Source organism: Salmo salar, unplaced genomic scaffold, assembly GCF_905237065.1.
Source record: "Salmo salar unplaced genomic scaffold, Ssal_v3.1, whole genome shotgun sequence".
Lineage (NCBI taxonomy): Eukaryota > Metazoa > Chordata > Actinopteri > Salmoniformes > Salmonidae > Salmo > Salmo salar.
The window spans coordinates 163,627-182,500 of record NW_025548666.1 but is presented as its reverse complement, the minus strand read 5'-3'; the positions used below and the strand labels follow the sequence as shown (position 1 = coordinate 182,500).

General features: G+C 53.7%; 1 protein-coding gene across 1 annotated transcript in view; it reads right to left on the bottom strand.

Annotated features, from left to right (window-relative positions):
• LOC106594353 (methyltransferase 14, N6-adenosine-methyltransferase subun) overlaps positions 1-18,874 on the bottom strand; it is a 30,764-nt gene that overhangs the window by 2,545 nt on the left and 9,345 nt on the right. The window contains 5 exon segments of the mRNA XM_045712642.1: positions 1,746-1,956; positions 2,487-2,603; positions 7,445-7,537; positions 16,826-16,849; positions 16,851-16,968. Coding sequence (XP_045568598.1) covers positions 1,746-1,956; positions 2,487-2,603; positions 7,445-7,537; positions 16,826-16,849; positions 16,851-16,968 — 563 coding nt within the window.

Genomic DNA, 18,874 nt, shown 5'->3' with positions numbered 1-18,874 from the left:
TGAGCTAGCCTGCAGTACCCCGGTCAGCCTTCAACTGGAGTTAGTCAATGAGAGGGGGGCAGCACTGAGCTAGCCTGCAGTACCACGGTCGGCCTTCAACTGGAGTTAGTCAATGAGAGGGGGCAGCACTGAGCTAGCCTGCAGTACCCCGGTCAGCCTTCAACTGGAGTTAGTCAATGAGAGGGGGGCAGCACTGAGCTAGCCTGCAGTACCCCGGTCAGCCTTCAACTGGAGTTAGTCAATGAGAGGGGGGCAGCACTGAGCTAGCCTGCAGTACCCCGGTCAGCCTTCAACTGGAGTTAGTCAATGAGAGGGGGCAGCACTGAGCTAGCCTGCAGTACCCCGGTCAGCCTTCAACTGGAGTTAGTCAATGAGAGGGGGCAGCACTGAGCTAGCCTGCAGTACCCCGGTCAGCCTTCAACTGGAGTTAGTCAATGAGAGGGGGGCAGCACTGAGCTAGCCTGCAGTACCCCGGTCGGCCTTCAACTGGAGTTAGTCAATGAGAGGGGGCAGCACTGAGCTAGCCTGCAGTACCCCGGTCAGCCTTCAACTGGAGTTAGTCAATGAGAGGGGGGCAGCACTGAGCTAGCCTGCAGTACCCCGGTCAGCCTTCAACTGGAGTTAGTCAATGAGAGGGGGCAGCACTGAGCTAGCCTGCAGTACCCGGTCAGCCTTCAACTGGAGTTAGTCAATGAGAGGGGGGCAGCACTGAGCTAGCCTGCAGTACCCCGGTCAGCCTTCAACTGGAGTTAGTCAATGAGAGGGGGGCAGCACTGAGCTAGCCTGCAGTACCCCGGTCAGCCTTCAACTGGAGTTAGTCAATGAGAGGGGGCAGCACTGAGCTAGCCTGCAGTACCCCGGTCAGCCTTCAACTGGAGTTAGTCAATGAGAGGGGGGCAGCACTGAGCTAGTCCACAATCACTTCCTGGAGTACATCAAACTGCTCGTGTTATGTCTCTATGACAAACTGGCTTCAGTGTGGTATTGAGTCTTCACATAGGAATGAATGGTGTCACGTGATCCATGGCTTCGTCCATTCATATATACAGTAACTGGTTTCACAGGAGAGGAGAGGAGAGGAGAGGAGAGGAGAGGAGAGGAGAGGAGAGGAGAGGAGAGGAGAGGAGAGGAGAGGAGAGGAAAGGAAAGGAGAGAAAGGAGAGAGGAGAGGAAAGGAGAGAGGAGAGGAAAGAGAGGAGAGGAGAGAGGAGAGGAGAGGTTAGAGAGGAGAGGAGAGGAGAGAGGAGAGGAGAGGAGAGAGGAAAGGGAGAGGAGAGGAGAGGAGAGGAGAGGAGAGGAGAGGAGAGGAGAGGAGAGGAGAGGAGAGGAGAGGAGAGAGAGGAGAGAGGAGAGGTTAGAGAGGAGAGGAGAGGAGAGAGGAGAGGAGAGGAGAGAGGAGAGGTTAGAGAGGAGAGGAGAGGTTAGAGAGGAGAGGAGAGGAGAGAGGAGAGGAGAGGAGAGAGAAAGGGAGAGGAGAGGAGAGGAGAGGAGAGGAGGAGAGGAGAGGAGAGGAGAGGAGAGGAGAGGAGAGGAGAGGAGAGGAGAGGAGAGGAGAGAGGAGAGGTTAGAGAGGAGAGGAGAGGTTAGAGAGGAGAGGAGAGGAGAGAGGAAAGGGAGAGGAGAGAGGAAAGGGAGAGGAGAGGAGAGAGGAGAGGTTAGAGAGGAGAGGAGAGAGGAGAGGAGAGAGGAGAGGAGAGAGGAAAGGAGAGAGGAGAGGTTAGAGAGGAGAGGGTCTGATGACCCACCTGGTCTGATGGTAGAGTCTCGTCCGAACAGGTGTAGTCGACGTCGACCCAGACAGAAGTGTTCTATAATATGGAATATCTCCACCGGCTTCTCCACGTTCCCAATCTCTGGTTCCTCCGTTATAATCAGGTCGATATCCACGTTGGCGTGGATGAAATCACCGTCTGTAGACCGACGGACTGTTCCTTTAATACCCATCAGACAGTGTTCCTGGAGAGGAGAGGAGAGGGGGAGGGAGGGAGGAGAGAGGAGGGAGAGAGGGGGAGGAGAGAGGAGTGGAGGGAAGGAGAGAGAGGAGAAGGGAAGGAGAGAGAGAAAGAAGAAAAAGAGGAGGAAGGGAGGAGAGAAATCATGGTAATACGTTTTTGTTTTGCAAATCAACAGTAAATTGTGCGTGTCTCATGGTGTGTGTGTGTGTGTGTGTGTGGTGTGTGTGTGTGTGTGTGTGTGTGTGCGCGTGTGTGCGTGGTGTGTGTGTGTGTGTGTGTGTGTGTGTGTGTGTGTGTGTGTGTGTGGTGTGTGTGTGTGTGTGTGGTGTGTGTGTGTGTGTGTGTGTGTGTGCGCGTGCGCGTGCGTGCGTGGTGTGGTGTGTGTGTGTGTGTGTGTGTGTGTGTGGTGTGTGTGTGTGTGTGTGTGTGTGTGTCTGTGTGTGTGTGTGTGTGTGTGAGTGTGTGTGTGTGTGTGTGTGTGTGTGTGTGTGTGTGTGTGTGTGTGTGTGTGTGTGTGTGTGTGTGTGGTACCTTGGTTCTCTGAAACACAGCTTTGGGGTCGAGGGTTTTGGTCTTTCCAGGGTTGTTCCTGTTGGTTTTGATCCAACAGATATCCTCACAACGCCTGAATCCCCACTTCCTGAGACACTGAGGAGGGGGAGAGGGAGAGGGGGGAGGAGGGAGAGGGAGAGGGGGAGGAGGGGGAGGGGAGGAGGGAGAGGGGGAGGAGGGGAGGGGAGGAGGGAGAGGGGAGGGGGAGAGGAGGGAGAGGGAGAGGGGAGGAGGGAGGGGAGGGAGAGAGGGAGAGGAGGGAGGGGGAGGGAGATGAAGGGAGAGGGGAAGGAGGGAGAGGGGGAGGAGGGAGGGGGAGGGAGAGAGAGAGAGAGGAGGGAGGGGGAAGAGGGAGAGGAGGGAGAGTGAGAGAGAGGAGGGAGAGGGAGGGAGAGGAGGGAGAGGGAGGGGGAGGGAGAGTAGAGAGAGGAGAGGGAGGAAGAGGAGGGAGAGGGAGAGGACGGAGGGGGAGGGAGAGGGAGGGGAGGAGGGAGAGGGGAGGAGGGAGGGGGAGGGAGAGGAGGGAGGGGGAGGGAGAGGAGGGAGAGGGGGAGAGGGAGGGGGAGGGAGAGTAGAGAGAGGAGTGAGAGGAGAGAGGAGGGAGAGGGGAGGACGGAGGGGGAGGGAGAGGGAGAGGGGAGGAGGGAGAGGGGAGGAGGGAGGGGAGGGAGGGGAGAGAGAGAGAGGAGGGAGAGGGGGAGAGGGAGGGGGATGGAGAGTAGAGAGAGGAGGGAGAGGGGGGAGGAGGGAGGAGAGTTGATTGTGGGTTTGTGCCAATTAACTACACTAACCAGTTAACTACACTAGTAGGTTGACTACACTCTCTGTGTGTATAATACCATTCTCCCCAGGTCCAGTCCCTCTCTGTGTGTATAATACCATTCTCCCCAGGTCCAGTCCCTCTCTGTGTGTATAATACCATTCTCCCCAGGTCCAGTCCCTCTCTGTGTGTATAATACCATTCTCCCCAGGTCCAGTCCCCTCTCTGTGTGTATAATACCATTCTCCCCAGGTCCAGTCCCTCTCTGTGTGTATAATACCATTCTCCCCAGGTCCAGTCCCTCTCTGTGTGTATAATACCATTCTCCCCAGGTCCAGTCCCTCTCTGTGTGTATAATACCATTCTCCCCAGGTCCAGTCCCTCTCTGTGTGTATAATACCATTCTCCCCAGGTCCAGTCCCCTCTCTGTGTGTATAATACCATTCTCCCCAGGTCCAGTCCCCTCTCTGTGTGTATAATACCATTCTCCCCAGGTCCAGTCCCTCTCTGTGTGTATAATACCATTCTCCCCAGGTCCAGTCCCCTCTCTGTGTGTATAATACCATTCTCCCCAGGTCCAGTCCCCTCTCTGTGTGTATAATACCATTCTCCCCAGGTCCAGTCCCCTCTCTGTGTGTATAATACCATTCTCCCCAGGTCCAGTCCCCCTCTCTGTGTGTATAATACCATTCTCCCCAGGTCCAGTCCCCTCTCTGTGTGTATAATACCATTCTCCCCAGGTCCAGTCCCCCTCTCTGTGTGTATAATACCATTCTCCCCAGGTCCAGTCCCCTCTCTGTGTGTATAATACCATTCTCCCCAGGTCCAGTCCCCTCTCTGTGTGTATAATACCATTCTCCCCAGGTCCAGTCCCCCCTCTGTGTGTATAATACCATTCTCCCCAGGTCCAGTCCCCTCTCTGTGTGTATAATACCATTCTCCCCAGGTCCAGTCCCTCTCTGTGTGTATAATACCATTCTCCCCAGGTCCAGTCCCCTCTCTGTGTGTATAATACCATTCTCCCCAGGTCCAGTCCCCTCTCTGTGTGTATAATACCATTCTCCCCAGGTCCAGTCCCCTCTCTGTGTGTATAATACCATTCTCCCCAGGTCCAGTCCCTCTCTGTGTGTATAATACCATTCTCCCCAGGTCCAGTCCCCTCTCTGTGTGTATAATACCATTCTCCCCAGGTCCAGTCCCCCTCTCTGTGTGTATAATACCATTCTCCCCAGGTCCAGTCCCCTCTCTGTGTGTATAATACCATTCTCCCCAGGTCCAGTCCCTCTCTGTGTGTATAATACCATTCTCCCCAGGTCCAGTCCCTCTCTGTGTGTGTAATACCATTCTCCCAGGTCCAGTCCCCTCTCTGTGTGTATAATACCATTCTCCCCAGGTCCAGTCCCCTCTCTGTGTGTATAATACCATTCTCCCCAGGTCCAGTCCCCTCTCTGTGTGTATAATACCATTCTCCCCAGGTCCAGTCCCCCTCTCTGTGTGTATAATACCATTCTCCCCAGGTCCAGTCCCTCTCTGTGTGTATAATACCATTCTCCCCAGGTCCAGTCCCCTCTCTGTGTGTATAATACCATTCTCCCCAGGTCCAGTCCCCCTCTCTGTGTGTATAATACCATTCTCCCCAGGTCCAGTCCCTCTCTGTGTGTATAATACCATTCTCCCCAGGTCCAGTCCCTCTCTGTGTGTATAATACCATTCTCCCCAGGTCCAGTCCCTCTCTGTGTGTATAATACCATTCTCCCCAGGTCCAGTCCCCTCTCTGTGTGTATAATACCATTCTCCCCAGGTCCAGTCCCCTCTCTGTGTGTATAATACCATTCTCCCAGGTCCAGTCCCTCTCTGTGTGTATAATACCATTCTCCCCAGGTCCAGTCCCTCTCTGTGTGTGTGTAATACCATTCTCCCAGGTCCAGTCCCTCTCTGTGTGTATAATACCATTCTCCCCAGGTCCAGTCCCCTCTCTGTGTGTATAATACCATTCTCCCCAGGTCCAGTCCCCCTCTCTGTGTGTATAATACCATTCTCCCCAGGTCCAGTCCCCCTCTCTGTGTGTCTATAATACCATTCTCCCCAGGTCCAGTCCCTCTCTGTGTGTATAATACCATTCTCCCCAGGTCCAGTCCCCCTCTCTGTGTGTCTATAATACCATTCTCCCCAGGTCCAGTCCCCCTCTGTGTGTATAATACCGTTCTCCCCAGGTCCAGTCCCTCTCTGTGTGTATAATACCATTCTCCCCAGGTCCAGTCCCTCTCTGTGTGTATAATACCATTCTCCCCAGGTCCAGTCCCCTCTCTGTGTGTATAATACCATTCTCCCCAGGTCCAGTCCCTCTCTGTGTGTATAATACCATTCTCCCCAGGTCCAGTCCCTCTCTGTGTGTATAATACCATTCTCCCCAGGTCCAGTCCCTCTCTGTGTGTATAATACCATTCTCCCCAGGTCCAGTCCCTCTCTGTGTGTATAATACCATTCTCCCCAGGTCCAGTCCCCTCTCTGTGTGTATAATACCATTCTCCCCAGGTCCAGTCCCCTCTCTGTGTGTATAATACCATTCTCCCCAGGTCCAGTCCCTCTCTGTGTGTATAATACCATTCTCCCCAGGTCCAGTCCCTCTCTGTGTGTATAATACCATTCTCCCCAGGTCCAGTCCCTCTCTGTGTGTATAATACCATTCTCCCCAGGTCCAGTCCCCTCTCTGTGTGTATAATACCATTCTCCCCAGGTCCAGTCCCTCTCTGTGTGTGTATAATACCATTCTCCCCAGGTCCAGTCCCCCTCTGTGTGTATAATACCATTCTCCCCAGGTCCAGTCCCTCTCTGTGTGTATAATACCATTCTCCCCAGGTCCAGTCCCCTCTCTGTGTGTATAATACCATTCTCCCCAGGTCCAGTCCCTCTCTGTGTGTATAATACCATTCTCCCCAGGTCCAGTCCCCTCTCTGTGTGTATAATACCATTCTCCCCAGGTCCAGTCCCCTCTCTGTGTGTATAATACCATTCTCCCCAGGTCCAGTCCCTCTCTGTGTGTATAATACCATTCTCCCCAGGTCCAGTCCCCTCTCTGTGTGTATAATACCATTCTCCCCAGGTCCAGTCCCTCTCTGTGTGTATAATACCATTCTCCCCAGGTCCAGTCCCTCTCTGTGTGTATAATACCATTCTCCCCAGGTCCAGTCCCTCTCTGTGTGTATAATACCATTCTCCCCAGGTCCAGTCCCTCTCTGTGTGTATAATACCATTCTCCCCAGGTCCAGTCCCTCTCTGTGTGTATAATACCATTCTCCCCAGGTCCAGTCCCTCTCTGTGTGTATAATACCATTCTCCCCAGGTCCAGTCCCTCTCTGTGTGTATAATACCATTCTCCCCAGGTCCAGTCCCTCTCTGTGTGTATAATACCATTCTCCCCAGGTCCAGTCCCTCTCTGTGTGTATAATGCCATTCTCCCCAGGTCCAGTCCCTCTCTGTGTGTATAATGCCATTCTCCCCAGGTCCAGTCCCTCTCTGTGTGTATAATACCATTCTCCCCAGGTCCAGTCCCTCTCTGTGTGTATAATACCATTCTCCCCAGGTCCAGTCCCTCTCTGTGTGTATAATACCATTCTCCCCAGGTCCAGTCCCTCTCTGTGTGTATAATACCATTCTCCCCAGGTCCAGTCCCCCTCTCTGTGTGTATAATACCATTCTCCCCAGGTCCAGTCCCTCTCTGTGTGTATAATACCATTCTCCCCAGGTCCAGACCCTCTCTGTGTGTATAATACCATTCTCCCCAGGTCCAGTCCCTCTCTGTGTGTATAATACCATTCTCCCCAGGTCCAGTCCCTCTCTGTGTGTATAATACCATTCTCCCCAGGTCCAGTCCCTCTCTGTGTGTGTAATACCATTCTCCCCAGGTCCAGTCCCTCTCTGTGTGTATAATACCATTCTCCCCAGGTCCAGTCCCTCTCTGTGTGTATAATACCATTCTCCCCAGGTCCAGTCCCTCTCTGTGTGTGTATAATACCATTCTCCCCAGGTCCAGTCCCTCTCTGTGTGTATAATACCATTCTCCCCAGGTCCAGTCCCCCTCTCTGTGTGTATAATACCATTCTCCCCAGGTCCAGTCCCTCTCTGTGTGTATAATACCATTCTCCCCAGGTCCAGTCCCTCTCTGTGTGTATAATACCATTCTCCCCAGGTCCAGTCCCTCTCCTGATCCACACCAGAGGAAGACGAAGGAACGAAGGGCTGATATCTCCTCTATTTCCAGCTTCATTATCTAGAGGGAGAGAAGAGGAGGAGAGAGAGGAGGGGGAGAGAAGAGGGGAGAGAAGAGGGGGAGAGAGAGGAGGGGGAGAAGAGGGGAGAGAAGAGGGGGAGAGAAGAGGAGGGGAGAGAAGAGGGGGAGAGAGAAGAGGGGAGAGAAGAGGCGAAGAAGAGGGGAGAGAAGAGGGGGAGAGAAGAGGGGAGGGGGAGAGAAGAGGGGGAGAGAAGAGGAGGAGGGGAGAGAAGAGGAGGGGAGAGAAGAGGAGGGGAGAGAGAGGAGGGGAGAGAAGAGGAGGAGAGAGAGGAGAGAGAGAGAAGAGGAGAGAGAGAAGGGGGAGAGAGAAGGGGGAGAGAAGAGGAGGGGGAGAGAAGAGGCGAAGAAGAGGGGAGAGAAGAGGGGAGGGGGAGAGAAGAGGGGAGAGAAGAGTGGGGGAGAGAGAGAGAAGGGGTGAGAGAAGAAGAGGGGGAGAGAAGAGGGGGAGAGAAGAGGAGGGGGAGAGAAGGGGGAGAGAGAAGAGGGGGAAGAAGAGGGGAGAGAGAGAAGAGATGAGAGAAATCAACAAAAATAACAAACAGACAGATAGCTTCTATTTAACACCTTCATACCCCCCCAGTAACTCACATCGTCCCAGTTCCAGTAGTATCCCCCCCCAGTAACTCACATCGTCCCAGTTCCAGTAGTATCCCCCCCAGTAACTCACATCGTCCCAGTTCCAGTAGTATCCCCCCCAGTAACTCACATCGTCCCAGTTCCAGTAGTATCCCCCCCCAGTAACTCACATCGTCCCAGTTCCAGTAGTATCCCCCCCAGTAACTCACATCGTCCCAGTTCCAGTAGTATCCCCCCAGTAACTCACATCGTCCCAGTTCCAGTAGTATCCCCCCCCCAGTAACTCACATCGTCCCAGTTCCAGTAGTATCCCCCCCAGTAACTCACATCGTCCCAGTTCCAGTAGTATCCCCCCCAGTAACTCACATCGTCCCAGTTCCAGTAGTATCCCCCCCCAGTAACTCACATCGTCCCAGTTCCAGTAGTATCCCCCCCAGTAACTCACATCGTCCCAGTTCCAGTAGTATCCCCCCCAGTAACTCACATCGTCCCAGTTCCAGTAGTATCCCCCCCAGTAACTCACATCGTCCCAGTTCCAGTAGTATCCCCCCCCAGTAACTCACATCGTCCCAGTTCCAGTAGTATCCCCCCCAGTAACTCACATCGTCCCAGTTCCAGTAGTATCCCCCCCAGTAACTCACATCGTCCCAGTTCCAGTAGTATCCCCCCCGTAACTCACATCGTCCCAGTTCCAGTAGTATCCCCCCAGTAACTCACATCGTCCCAGTTCCAGTAGTATCCCCCCCAGTAACTCACATCGTCCCAGTTCCAGTAGTATCCCCCCCAGTAACTCACATCGTCCCAGTTCCAGTAGTATCCCCCCCAGTAACTCACATCGTCCCAGTTCCAGTAGTATCCCCCCCAGTAACTCACATCGTCCCAGTTCCAGTAGTATCCCCCCCCAGTAACTCACATCGTCCCAGTTCCAGTAGTATCCCCCCCAGTAACTCACATCGTCCCAGTTCCAGTAGTATCCCCCCCAGTAACTCACATCGTCCCAGTTCCAGTAGTATCCCCCCCAGTAACTCACATCGTCCCAGTTCCAGTAGTATCCCCCCCAGTAACTCACATCGTCCCAGTTCCAGTAGTATCCCCCCCCCAGTAACTCACATCGTCCCAGTTCCAGTAGTATCCCCCCCAGTAACTCACATCGTCCCAGTTCCAGTAGTATCCCCCCCCAGTAACTCACATCGTCCCAGTTCCAGTAGTATCCCCCCCCAGTAACTCACATCGTCCCAGTTCCAGTAGTATCCCCCCAGTAACTCACATCGTCCCAGTTCCAGTAGTATCCCCCCCAGTAACTCACATCGTCCCAGTTCCAGTAGTATCCCCCCCAGTAACTCACATCGTCCCAGTTCCAGTAGTATCCCCCCAGTAACTCACATCGTCCCAGTTCCAGTAGTATCCCCCCCCCAGTAACTCACATCGTCCCAGTTCCAGTAGTATCCCCCCCAGTAACTCACATCGTCCCAGTTCCAGTAGTATCCCCCCCCAGTAACTCACATCGTCCCAGTTCCAGTAGTATCCCCCCCAGTAACTCACATCGTCCCAGTTCCAGTAGTATCCCCCCCAGTAACTCACATCGTCCCAGTTCCAGTAGTATCCCCCCCAGTAACTCACATCGTCCCAGTTCCAGTAGTATCCCCCCCAGTAACTCACATCGTCCCAGTTCCAGTAGTATCCCCCCCAGTAACTCACATCGTCCCAGTTCCAGTAGTATCCCCCCCAGTAACTCACATCGTCCCAGTTCCAGTAGTATCCCCCCCCAGTAACTCACATCGTCCCAGTTCCAGTAGTATCCCCCCCCAGTAACTCACATCGTCCCAGTTCCAGTAGTATCCCCCCCCAGTAACTCACATCGTCCCAGTTCCAGTAGTATCCCCCCCCAGTAACTCACATCGTCCCAGTTCCAGTAGTATCCCCCCCCAGTAACTCACATCGTCCCAGTTCCAGTAGTATCCCCCCCAGTAACTCACATCGTCCCAGTTCCAGTAGTATCCCCCCCCAGTAACTCACATCGTCCCAGTTCCAGTAGTATCCCCCCCAGTAACTCACATCGTCCCAGTTCCAGTAGTATCCCCCCCAGTAACTCACATCGTCCCAGTTCCAGTAGTATCCCCCCCAGTAACTCACATCGTCCCAGTTCCAGTAGTATCCCCCCCAGTAACTCACATCGTCCCAGTTCCAGTAGTATCCCCCCAGTAACTCACATCGTCCCAGTTCCAGTAGTATCCCCCCCAGTAACTCACATCGTCCCAGTTCCAGTAGTATCCCCCCCCCCGTAACTCACATCGTCCCAGTTCCAGTAGTATCCCCCCCCCAGTAACTCACATCGTCCCAGTTCCAGTAGTATCCCCCCCCAGTAACTCACATCGTCCCAGTTCCAGTAGTATCCCCCCCAGTAACTCACATCGTCCCAGTTCCAGTAGTATCCCCCCCAGTAACTCACATCGTCCCAGTTCCAGTAGTATCCCCCCCCAGTAACTCACATCGTCCCAGTTCCAGTAGTATCCCCCCCAGTAACTCACATCGTCCCAGTTCCAGTAGTATCCCCCCCAGTAACTCACATCGTCCCAGTTCCAGTAGTATCCCCCCCCAGTAACTCACATCGTCCCAGTTCCAGTAGTATCCCCCCCCAGTAACTCACATCGTCCCAGTTCCAGTAGTATCCCCCCCCCAGTAACTCACATCGTCCCAGTTCCAGTAGTATCCCCCCCAGTAACTCACATCGTCCCAGTTCCAGTAGTATCCCCCCCAGTAACTCACATCGTCCCAGTTCCAGTAGTATCCCCCCCCAGTAACTCACATCGTCCCAGTTCCAGTAGTATCCCCCCCCAGTAACTCACATCGTCCCAGTTCCAGTAGTATCCCCCCCCAGTAACTCACATCGTCCCAGTTCCAGTAGTATCCCCCCCCAGTAACTCACATCGTCCCAGTTCCAGTAGTATCCCCCCCCAGTAACTCACATCGTCCCAGTTCCAGTAGTATCCCCCCCAGTAACTCACATCGTCCCAGTTCCAGTAGTATCCCCCCCAGTAACTCACATCGTCCCAGTTCCAGTAGTATCCCCCCCCCAGTAACTCACATCGTCCCAGTTCCAGTAGTATCCCCCCCAGTAACTCACATCGTCCCAGTTCCAGTAGTATCCCCCCCAGTAACTCACATCGTCCCAGTTCCAGTAGTATCCCCCCCAGTAACTCACATCGTCCCAGTTCCAGTAGTATCCCCCCCAGTAACTCACATCGTCCCAGTTCCAGTAGTATCCCCCCCAGTAACTCACATCGTCCCAGTTCCAGTAGTATCCCCCCCAGTAACTCACATCGTCCCAGTTCCAGTAGTATCCCCCCCCAGTAACTCACATCGTCCCAGTTCCAGTAGTATCCCCCAGTAACTCACATCGTCCCAGTTCCAGTAGTATCCCCCCCAGTAACTCACATCGTCCCAGTTCCAGTAGTATCCCCCCCCAGTAACTCACATCGTCCCAGTTCCAGTAGTATCCCCCCCCAGTAACTCACATCGTCCCAGTTCCAGTAGTATCCCCCCCAGTAACTCACATCGTCCCAGTTCCAGTAGTATCCCCCCCCAGTAACTCACATCGTCCCAGTTCCAGTAGTATCCCCCCAGTAACTCACATCGTCCCAGTTCCAGTAGTATCCCCCCAGTAACTCACATCGTCCCAGTTCCAGTAGTATCCCCCCCAGTAACTCACATCGTCCCAGTTCCAGTAGTATCCCCCCCCAGTAACTCACATCGTCCCAGTTCCAGTAGTATCCCCCCCAGTAACTCACATCGTCCCAGTTCCAGTAGTATCCCCCCCCAGTAACTCACATCGTCCCAGTTCCAGTAGTATCCCCCCCAGTAACTCACATCGTCCCAGTTCCAGTAGTATCCCCCCCCAGTAACTCACATCGTCCCAGTTCCAGTAGTATCCCCCCCAGTAACTCACATCGTCCCAGTTCCAGTAGTATCCCCCCCAGTAACTCACATCGTCCCAGTTCCAGTAGTATCCCCCCCCAGTAACTCACATCGTCCCAGTTCCAGTAGTATCCCCCCCCAGTAACTCACATCGTCCCAGTTCCAGTAGTATCCCCCCCCCGTAACTCACATCGTCCCAGTTCCAGTAGTATCCCCCCCAGTAACTCACATCGTCCCAGTTCCAGTAGTATCCCCCCCCCAGTAACTCACATCGTCCCAGTTCCAGTAGTATCCCCCCCAGTAACTCACATCGTCCCAGTTCCAGTAGTATCCCCCCCAGTAACTCACATCGTCCCAGTTCCAGTAGTATCCCCCCAGTAACTCACATCGTCCCAGTTCCAGTAGTATCCCCCCCAGTAACTCACATCGTCCCAGTTCCAGTAGTATCCCCCCCAGTAACTCACATCGTCCCAGTTCCAGTAGTATCCCCCCCCAGTAACTCACATCGTCCCAGTTCCAGTAGTATCCCCCCCAGTAACTCACATCGTCCCAGTTCCAGTAGTATCCCCCCCCAGTAACTCACATCGTCCCAGTTCCAGTAGTATCCCCCCCAGTAACTCACATCGTCCCAGTTCCAGTAGTATCCCCCCCCAGTAACTCACATCGTCCCAGTTCCAGTAGTATCCCCCCCCAGTAACTCACATCGTCCCAGTTCCAGTAGTATCCCCCCCCAGTAACTCACATCGTCCCAGTTCCAGTAGTATCCCCCCCAGTAACTCACATCGTCCCAGTTCCAGTAGTATCCCCCCCAGTAACTCACATCGTCCCAGTTCCAGTAGTATCCCCCCCAGTAACTCACATCGTCCCAGTTCCAGTAGTATCCCCCCCAGTAACTCACATCGTCCCAGTTCCAGTAGTATCCCCCCCCCAGTAACTCACATCGTCCCAGTTCCAGTAGTATCCCCCCCCAGTAACTCACATCGTCCCAGTTCCAGTAGTATCCCCCCCCAGTAACTCACATCGGTCCCAGTTCCAGTAGTATCCCCCCCCAGTAACTCACATCGTCCCAGTTCCAGTAGTATCCCCCCCCAGTAACTCACATCGTCCCAGTTCCAGTAGTATCCCCCCCCAGTAACTCACATCGTCCCAGTTCCAGTAATCCCCCCCAGTAACTCACATCGTCCCAGTTCCAGTAGTATCCCCCCCCAGTAACTCACATCGTCCCAGTTCCAGTAGTATCCCCCCCAGTAACTCACATCGTCCCAGTTCCAGTAGTATCCCCCCCCAGTAACTCACATCGTCCCAGTTCCAGTAGTATCCCCCCCCAGTAACTCACATCGTCCCAGTTCCAGTAGTATCCCCCCCCAGTAACTCACATCGTCCCAGTTCCAGTAGTATCCCCCCCCAGTAACTCACATCGTCCCAGTTCCAGTAGTATCCCCCCCCAGTAACTCACATCGTCCCAGTTCCAGTAGTATCCCCCCAGTAACTCACATCGTCCCAGTTCCAGTAGTATCCCCCCCCAGTAACTCACATCGTCCCAGTTCCAGTAGTATCCCCCCCAGTAACTCACATCGTCCCAGTTCCAGTAGTATCCCCCCCAGTAACTCACATCGTCCCAGTTCCAGTAGTATCCCCCCCAGTAACTCACATCGTCCCAGTTCCAGTAGTATCCCCCCCAGTAACTCACATCGTCCCAGTTCCAGTAGTATCCCCCCAGTAACTCACATCGTCCCAGTTCCAGTAGTATCCCCCCCAGTAACTCACATCGTCCCAGTTCCAGTAGTATCCCCCCCCAGTAACTCACATCGTCCCAGTTCCAGTAGTATCCCCCCCGTAACTCACATCGTCCCAGTTCCAGTAGTATCCCCCCCAGTAACTCACATCGTCCCAGTTCCAGTAGTATCCCCCCCCAGTAACTCACATCGTCCCAGTTCCAGTAGTATCCCCCCCAGTAACTCACATCGTCCCAGTTCCAGTAGTATCCCCCCCCAGTAACTCACATCGTCCCAGTTCCAGTAGTATCCCCCCAGTAACTCACATCGTCCCAGTTCCAGTAGTATCCCCCCCCAGTAACTCACATCGTCCCAGTTCCAGTAGTATCCCCCCCCAGTAACTCACATCGTCCCAGTTCCAGTAGTATCCCCCCCCAGTAACTCACATCGTCCCAGTTCCAGTAGTATCCCCCCCAGTAACTCACATCGTCCCAGTTCCAGTAGTATCCCCCCCAGTAACTCACATCGTCCCAGTTCCAGTAGTATCCCCCCCAGTAACTCACATCGTCCCAGTTCCAGTAGTATCCCCCCCAGTAACTCACATCGTCCCAGTTCCAGTAGTATCCCCCCCAGTAACTCACATCGTCCCAGTTCCAGTAGTATCCCCCCCAGTAACTCACATCGTCCCAGTTCCAGTAGTATCCCCCCCCCAGTAACTCACATCGTCCCAGTTCCAGTAGTATCCCCCCCCAGTAACTCACATCGTCCCAGTTCCAGTAGTATCCCCCCCCCCAGTAACTCACATCGTCCCAGTTCCAGTAGTATCCCCCCCCAGTAACTCACATCGTCCCAGTTCCAGTAGTATCCCCCCCCAGTAACTCACATCGTCCCAGTTCCAGTAGTATCCCCCCCAGTAACTCACATCGTCCCAGTTCCAGTAGTATCCCCCCCCAGTAACTCACATCGTCCCAGTTCCAGTAGTATCCCCCCCCAGTAACTCACATCGTCCCAGTTCCAGTAGTATCCCCCCCCAGTAACTCACATCGTCCCAGTTCCAGTAGTATCCCCCCCAGTAACTCACATCGTCCCAGTTCCAGTAGTATCCCCCCCAGTAACTCACATCGTCCCAGTTCCAGTAGTATCCCCCCCAGTAACTCACATCGTCCCAGTTCCAGTAGTATCCCCCCCCAGTAACTCACATCGTCCCAGTTCCAGTAGTATCCCCCCCCCAGTAACTCACATCGTCCCAGTTCCAGTAGTATCCCCCCCAGTAACTCACATCGTCCCAGTTCCAGTAGTATCCCCCCCCCAGTAACTCACATCGTCCCAGTTCCAGTAGTATCCCCCCCAGTAACTCACATCGTCCCAGTTCCAGTAGTATCCCCCCCAGTAACTCACATCGTCCCAGTTCCAGTAGTATCCCCCCCCAGTAACTCACATCGTCCCAGTTCCAGTAGTATCCCCCCCAGTAACTCACATCGTCCCAGTTCCAGTAGTATCCCCCCCCAGTAACTCACATCGTCCCAGTTCCAGTAGTATCCCCCCCAGTAACTCACATCGTCCCAGTTCCAGTAGTATCCCCCCCAGTAACTCACATCGTCCCAGTTCCAGTAGTATCCCCCCCCAGTAACTCACATCGTCCCAGTTCCAGTAGTATCCCCCCCAGTAACTCACATCGTCCCAGTTCCAGTAGTATCCCCCCCAGTAACTCACATCGTCCCAGTTCCAGTAGTATCCCCCCCCAGTAACTCACATCGTCCCAGTTCCAGTAGTATCCCCCCCCCAGTAACTCACATCGTCCCAGTTCCAGTAGTATCCCCCCCCAGTAACTCACATCGTCCCAGTTCCAGTAGTATCCCCCCCAGTAACTCACATCGTCCCAGTTCCAGTAGTATCCCCCCCAGTAACTCACATCGTCCCAGTTCCAGTAGTATCCCCCCCCAGTAACTCACATCGTCCCAGTTCCAGTAGTATCCCCCCCAGTAACTCACATCGTCCCAGTTCCAGTAGTATCCCCCCCAGTAACTCACATCGTCCCAGTTCCAGTAGTATCCCCCCCCAGTAACTCACATCGTCCCAGTTCCAGTAGTATCCCCCCCCCAGTAACTCACATCGTCCCAGTTCCAGTAGTATCCCCCCCCCAGTAACTCACATCGTCCCAGTTCCAGTAGTATCCCCCCCCAGTAACTCACATCGTCCCAGTTCCAGTAGTATCCCCCCCAGTAACTCACATCGTCCCAGTTCCAGTAGTATCCCCCCCAGTAACTCACATCGTCCCAGTTCCAGTAGTATCCCCCCCCAGTAACTCACATCGTCCCAGTTCCAGTAGTATCCCCCCCCAGTAACTCACATCGTCCCAGTTCCAGTAGTATCCCCCCCAGTAACTCACATCGTCCCAGTTCCAGTAGTATCCCCCCCAGTAACTCACATCGTCCCAGTTCCAGTAGTATCCCCCCCCCAGTAACTCACATCGTCCCAGTTCCAGTAGTATCCCCCCCAGTAACTCACATCGTCCCAGTTCCAGTAGTATCCCCCCCCCAGTAACTCACATCGTCCCAGTTCCAGTAGTTCCCCCCAGTAACTCACATCGTCCCAGTTCCAGTAGTATCCCCCCCCAGTAACTCACATCGTCCCAGTTCCAGTAGTTCCCCCCCAGTAACTCACATCGTCCCAGTTCCAGTAGTACCCCCCCAGTAACTCACATCGTCCCAGTTCCAGTAGTATCCCCCCCCAGTAACTCACATCGTCCCAGTCCCAGTAGTATCCCCCCCCCAGTAACTCACATCGTCCCAGTTCCAGTAGTATCCCCCCCCAGTAACTCACATCGTCCCAGTTCCAGTAGTATCCCCCCCCAGTAACTCACATCGTCCCAGTTCCAGTAGTATCCCCCCCCAGTAACTCACATCGTCCCAGTTCCAGTAGTATCCCCCCAGTAACTCACATCGTCCCAGTTCCAGTAGTATCCCCCCCCAGTAACTCACATCGTCCCAGTTCCAGTAGTATCCCCCCCCAGTAACTCACATCGTCCCAGTTCCAGTAGTATCCCCCCCCAGTAACTCACATCGTCCCAGTTCCAGTAGCGTTCCGTGTAGCGGTATTCCTGACTCTCTGTAATATTCCTCCAGCGGAGGTTCCAGAAGGATCACGTCAAATTTAGTCTTCAGGTCACGGAGGTCAAAGTGCTCTGGGTCCGCCTGCAGATACCTTAAACACACATTAACACGTGAGTCATTTAGCAAACGACTCCTATCTGGAGTCATTTAGCAAACGACTCCTATCTGGAGTCATTTAGCAGACGGCTCCTATCTGGAGTCATTTAGCAGACGACTCCTATCTGGAGTCATTTAGCAGACTCTCCTATCTGGAGTCATTTAGCAAACGACTCCTATCTGGAGTCATTTAGCAAACGACTCCTATCTGGAGTCATTTAGCAGACTCTCCTATCTGGAGTCATTTAACAGACTCTCCTATCTGGAGTCATTTAGCAAACGACTCCTATCTGGAGTCATTTAACAGACTCTCCTATCTGGAGTCATTTAGCAAACGACTCCTATCTGGAGTCATTTAACAAACTCTCCTATCTGGAGTCATTTAACAGACTCTCTGATCCAGAGCCACTACATGGGGGGTAATAAACTGGGACCTACATGGGGGTAATAGACTGGGACCTACATGGGGGGTAATAGACTGGGACATCCTTGGGGGAGTAATAAACTGGGACCTACATGGGGGGTAATAAACTGGGACCTACATGGGGGGGTAATAAACTGGGACCTACATGGGGGTAATAAACTGGGACCTACATGGGGGGTAATAGACTGGGACATCCATGGGGGAGTAATAAACTGGGACCTACATGGGGGGTAATAGACTGGGACCTACATGGGGGGTAATAAACTGGGACCTACATGGGGGGGTAACAGACTGGGACCTACATGGGGGGTAATAAACTGGGACCTACATGGGGGTAATAAACTGGGACCTACATGGGGGGTAATAGACTGGGACCTACATGGGGGGTAATAGGCTGGGACCTACATGGGGGGTAATAGACTGGGACCTACATGGGGGGTAATAAACTGGGACCTACATGGGGGGTAATAGACTGGGACCTACATGGGGGTAATAAACTGGGACCTACATGGGGGGGTAATAAACTGGGACCTACATGGGGGGTAATAGACTGGGACCTACATGGGGGGTAATAAACTGGGACCTACATGGGGGGTAATAGACTGGGACCTACATGGGGGGTAATAAACTGGGACCTACATGGGGGGTAATAAACTGGGACCTACATGGGGGTAATAAACTGGGACCTACATGGGGGTAATAGACTGGGACCTACATGGGGGGGTAATAGACTGGGACCTACATGGGGGTAATAAACTGGGACCTACATGGGGGTAATAGACTGGGACCTACATGGGGGTAATAAACTGGGACCTACATGGGGGGTAATAAACTTGGACCTACATGGGGGGGTAATAAACTGGGACCTACATGGGGGGTAATAAACTGGGACCAACATGGGGGGGTAATAGACTGGTACCTACATGGGGGGTAATAAACTGGGACCTACATGGGGGGTAAAAAACTGGGACCTACATGGGGGTAATAAACTGGGACCTACATGGGGGGGTAATAGACTGGGACCTACATGGGGGGTAATAAACTGGGACCTACATGGGGGGTAATAAACTGGGACCTACATGGGGGGTACTAAACTGGGACCTACATGGTGGGTAATAGACTGGGACCTACATGGGGGGTAATAAACTGGGACCTACATGGGGGGTAATAAACTGGGACCTACATGGTGGGTAATAGACTGGGACCTACATGGGGGGTAATAAACTGGGACCTACATGGGGGGTAATAGACTGGGACCTACATGGGGGGTAATAAACTGGGACCTACATGGGGGGGTAATAAACTGGGACCTACATGGGGGTAATAAACTGGGACCTACATGGGGGGGTACTAAACTGGGACCTACATGGTGGGTAATAGACTGGGACCTACATGGGGGGGTAATAAACTGGGACCTACATGGGGGTAATAGACTGGGACCTACATGGGGGGTAATAAACTGGGACCTACATGGGGG